Raw genomic sequence first — 5,291 nt, 5'->3', positions numbered from 1 at the left:
GACTGAAGAAGTCTCTTGGAGGAGAGACGAAACGTTTCATTAGAGAAGAACCCGTCCAGAAGACCTATACAATTTTTTTATTTTTGACATTTAATAGTATTTCTGTATTATTTATTGAACATTTAATCAGTTGTACCCATAATACTTTTCAGTGTTCATAAGAGGACATGTTAAAATGCTTTAATGCAAGAAATACCATGTAGAGCTCAGTTATTGTAAGTTTTCTGCTGTTTCAATGAGACGAGAAATGTAAGGTTTTCTGTTTAGTCGAAGTTAAACATATAACATCAAAGTTTATTACAGCTGGCCCTTTGAGGGCCCCTATAAGCTCACATGGTCCTCGGTGAAAATGAGTTTGACACCCCTATTTCAGACTACATCTACATGTATGGACTTATGTGGATGAGTGTAGTTTGGTGAATTTTTTTGATCTACTGACATGAATTTTGTTTGCCTCCGTTACATAAACACACACACATCCTCACATGTTACTACTGCAGTTTAGCTGTTAGAGATGTGACGTTAGTGAACAATCCAAATCTTTTGAACGGCTCTTTACAGCGAATGATAGGAGCCGAATCGCGGGCAGTAACGAGCCATTTGTAGTTTTATTTCTTTAATTTTCATACTTAAAATGCTCCCGCTTTGGTGTGGAGTACAGAAGCTCACTGTGAAAGGGGGAGGGGGGTTTCCACTTGACAAACACATGGTTCCACCCATGTGATGGGATGACGTCATTACGTACAGCGACGTGATGACGTAATACGTTCAAAATCGAACGGCTCTATGAAACATACGGCTCCTCAAGATCTGGTTCTCTTCAAAGAGCCATTTGTCCCATCTCTATTAGCTGTAGTAAGAAAGTCCCAGAGGTGGGCAGCGCTACTTCAAAAGTTAATTGCACAAATTCTAAAGTGTTCATTAAATTATTTAGTTCAGCAAATTCTAAAGCGCACATGTCTTAAGAAACTTAGCAGAAGCTAAATTAGATCCGCAACATTGGCTCAGATCACCAGATCACATAATTTCCAGTGATATCATGAGCCATTCTTGCACAATACTACCATCTAGTAGCAAAACAAATTGCTTTCTGCTCATATCACTATTTGTTGTAGTTTGAGGAAGTGATCTGTAGAAAGAGACGTTTGACTCACGGTGTTAAAATAAAAAGTTGTGGATTGCAAGTTCTGCTGCTGCTTGGTCATTTATTTTACGTTTATGGTAGGGCTTCTATAAGAAAGAATACACTATATAAGTATTTTTTAAACTGTTTATTGGAGAACTGAAGCAATGCATTCTGGGTAAAGGACGAAGTAAAGGAAACCTTGTTCGCTTCAAAATAAGAGCATGAATTTAAACTTTGCCGTGCTTCAATACGACTTGAGACCGCGGGTTGATAGTTGAAGATTCAGCTTGTCATAAATTATTATAGTTCCTCCCTCTACCCTCTCAAAGCTCAAATAAGTATATAAACAACAATAATTATGGCTGGATTGTTGGGAAAACTTTTATTTATTTATTTATTTTAACAGTGGTTCTAGAAAAAAGAAGTGAAAATCAGCTGAATTTAGATTTTTGTGGGAGACCTTAAAGTGTCCCTTAAAAAAGGAGATTTTAATGTCTAAATCTTTTTACCTATGCATATTTGTTCCACTCATTTAATGTGTGATTTATTTATTTTCTATTAAGTTTTTAGTTAAATGAGTTACAACAACACCAAATTTCCCTCTGGGATCAATAAAGTATTTTTGAATTTGAATTGAATAAGTTTTATATCGTGATATATATCGATACCGCCACCCATCGTAATGCACATCGTGATATGAATTTTTTGCCATATTGCACATTCCTACCACAGTGTTTTTTTTATAAATACTTGTGTAACTGTGGGCAGCCAGTTTGTAGCAAAGCCAGTTTTGCTTCATTTCCCAAGGAGATGGTTTCCTTTCCTCTGTCTGCGCTGATCAGCTGGAAGCATCTTTTTGTTTTCCAACCAGTTGACGTCAAACGCCTTAGTGTGCTGCTTCTACCTGGAACCATCAATAAACTGCACAGCTGAGGGTGCTTCAGAACCTGGAGACACACTTCAGCCGAACCACAGATCAGAACCACAGATCAGAACCTCAGATCAGAACCTCAGATCAGAAACTCACATCAGAACCTCAGATCAGAACCTCAGATCAGAACCACAGATCAGAACCTCAGATCAGAACCTCAGATCAGAACCACAGCAGGCGCATCTGCTGTTCAAGAAAATAACAAACTCTTTAGGGAAGTTTCTTAACTGTAATATCAGATGATGTTCTGCTCCAGTTTTAAATGATGACAATGGATAAAAGACAGAGAAAACTTTAGATTAGTGCTTCTCAAATATAAAATTAGAAAGCACAAATCAGCTTACAGATAGAAAAAATTAGTAAAAGTCCTGAGGCGCAAACAAGAAATTTAGGTCCTCACTTAGCGGATTTGCGCTTTAGGGGACTAGTGCCCACCACTGGGAAGTCCCTTTGGATCTTAAGCTAACAGTAGAACAGCTCCTGTCGTCCACATGACTCCTCCTGAGCTGAGCCACCTCCATTATAAATAATTAGTCTGAAACAAAGACAACCTCTTGGATTTCAGCTGTCCTTTTTAAAGTCTCTGATCCATCACACCAAATCTCTGAGCAACATCGCAAGCTTTACTGGTTTGTTGTGTTTATTTTAACCAAGTTTCTTGTCAACAGAACATCTTAATCTGTTAGAGATCTAATAGTGATTCATGGGAAGATTTATTGGTAAATGAATGAAGCCAGTAGACTTCACTCTTGTTTTCCATCACAATGTTTTAACTTTTAAGTTCTCTGCTTGCCTCTCCATCCATGCTTTATGTTTTGTGATTATTTATTAGAAGTAAATCCAGTTAAAATTACATGAACGCACACATGCTTCATGCATATTACAAACTCTGAGAGACCTCCTAATTTTAGATTAAATGACACCTCAGTTTGTTGTGTGGTGTTTGCTGTCTCTGGTGACAGCTTGCATTTCTCTCCTCTGTCCACTCTGGTTGTTTCTGCTGAAACATTAAAACCGAGCTAACATCCCTCAATGTTACACAAGCTGGGATGCACATTAGAACAACACCATTTCCATTGCTTATTAAACTTCATGTATGCTGATATCAAATATTACTCATTATGTTCAGTCCTGTTTTTATTCTGTTCTGATAGCAAAATATTTCATAAACCACTGGACTGATTTGAATGAATCCCTGAACCAGTGGCTCCCACATCTGTAGTCATGAAAACCTTTGAACGTTTGGTTTTATCCCACCGAAAGTCCAGTTGCAACCCCCAGTTGGACCCTCTGCAGTTTGCCTACAGAGCCAACTGGTTTGTTGATGACACCATAAACCTGGCTCTCCACTACATCCTGCAGCATATGGATCCACCAGGAACCTACGYCAGGATCCTGTTTGTGGACCTCAGCTCTGCATTCAACACCACCTTCCTGCTCTGCTCCAGGACAAGCTTTCTTTGCTCCATGTACCAGACTCCACCTGCAGGTGGATCACAGATTTCCTGATGGACTGGAATCAGCGCGTGCAGCTGGGGAAAGTTGTCTCAGACACACAGACTATAAGCACAGGAAATCCACAGGGCTGTGTTCTCTCCCCTCTGCTCTTCTCCCTGTACACTGACTCTAAAAACTCTTTGAACTCTTGAGTTCAATCACTGCAGAACTCTACCTGAAAACAGACCATTTTAGCCATAACTTGAGACAGGAAGGGGCTAGCTGCACGAAACTTGAACACCATACGTTTGGAAAGATGATTAACAATTCAGCTTGGCCAACAAAGCTCTGACTTACCCAATCAAAAAAAATCACTATTTTTAATCTGAGTGATGAAATCAGGGCTGTTTGGCCAAAAGCCACCATAAGTATCTCTGCAAAGCCTTTATAATCACAGAGTGACATCATTCAACTCATTTATGGACTTATGTCTGTGTTTTATTAATAAAAATGAATGTTTAATTATGAAGAAAGGCCAGGCAGGGGAATATCCCCCTCTGGTGGTGAAACAGATCATTTCCTAAATCCCAACCCTCAACGAGAACTCCGCCCCCTCATTTGCATATTGGACCATGAAATTAAACGCCATGAAAAAGTAAAACAGCCTGAAATAGTAAAACGAAACAATTAGAATGAGTATTTTTGTATTTAATGTTTACATTTCCAGTACTAACATACTTTTCCCTGGTGTTTTAGAAAAAGTCCTCTAAATGTATATGTAATCACATGTAAACTGGTCGGTAGTAGTTCTCTTCAGGGTTTTATTTTATTTTGTTGTTGTAGTTGTTCGTCCTGACACTGCTAGCCTGTTCAGTAAAATTCCCTGTGTACGTGTTGAAAATGTAACCTTAGTTTTGCCCGTTCTGCCCGCAGGACGTAACGAGCCTCTGAAAAAAGATCGACCCAAGTGGAAGAGCGAGTACCCGATGACGGAGGGCCAGCTACGCAGCAAGCGAGACGAGTTCTGGGACACGGCACCTGCCTTCGAGGGCCGCAAGGAGATCTGGGATGCTTTGAAAGCTGCTGCTGTAGCCCTGGAGTGCAATGACCACGAGCTGGCACAGGCTATAGTGGACGGAGCCAGCATCACACTGCCACATGGTGAGGGCACCAGAACCGTCATAGTGCTGCGCAACATATCACTAATCTGTCAGTCAGCACAATATTCTCTTAGATTCTGTTCTCTTAGATTTGAACAACATCCTGTCTTGTCTTGTTTTTGCTTTGGCTTTCCTTCACAGGTACTCTAACAGAATGTTATGATGAACTCGGGAACCGCTACCAGCTGCCCGTCTACTGTCTGGCGCCCCCTATCAACCTCATCTCAGAATGCAGCGATGAGGACACCAGCGACAACCCAGAACCCCCCGCAACATCCAAGAAAGAATTCCAGCTTAAGGTACCAAGACGAGCACAGCTCTGAGATATTTAGAACTTCCCTACATTGGTAATAAAGTGTTTCATGTCTCTGCTAATCCATGAAAAACTGATCAACAGGGTGTAAAATTCTAATTTAGGGCTCTTCTTTGTGTGGGTTTGTTTTTTCAATGAAAACTTATAAATGTGCACGTTTTTAGAGCCTTTATATCACGTCAAATTCAAGGGGGCCAAATGTGGGCACAATCTGCAGGTGTGAGTCCATAACAGCACAGTTAACACTGATCAACAGCACAGTTAACACTGATCAACAGCACAGTTAACACTGATCAACAGCACAGTTAACACTGATCAACAGCA

At 40.2% G+C, this 5,291-nt stretch overlaps 1 protein-coding gene across 1 annotated transcript in view; it reads left to right on the top strand.

Moving 5' to 3' along the window:
- Positions 1–5,291, top strand: part of ubtd1b (ubiquitin domain containing 1b) — a gene marked incomplete in the record, with an annotated part of 26,963 nt that overhangs the window by 18,819 nt on the left and 2,853 nt on the right. The window contains 2 exon segments of the mRNA XM_014026672.1: positions 4,428–4,655; positions 4,796–4,953. Coding sequence (XP_013882126.1) covers positions 4,428–4,655; positions 4,796–4,953 — 386 coding nt within the window.

Source organism: Austrofundulus limnaeus, unplaced genomic scaffold (genome assembly GCF_001266775.1).
Source record: "Austrofundulus limnaeus strain Quisiro unplaced genomic scaffold, Austrofundulus_limnaeus-1.0 Scaffold579, whole genome shotgun sequence".
NCBI classification, from domain to species: Eukaryota; Metazoa; Chordata; class Actinopteri; order Cyprinodontiformes; family Rivulidae; genus Austrofundulus; species Austrofundulus limnaeus.
This window is presented reverse-complemented; position numbering and strand designations above follow the sequence as displayed.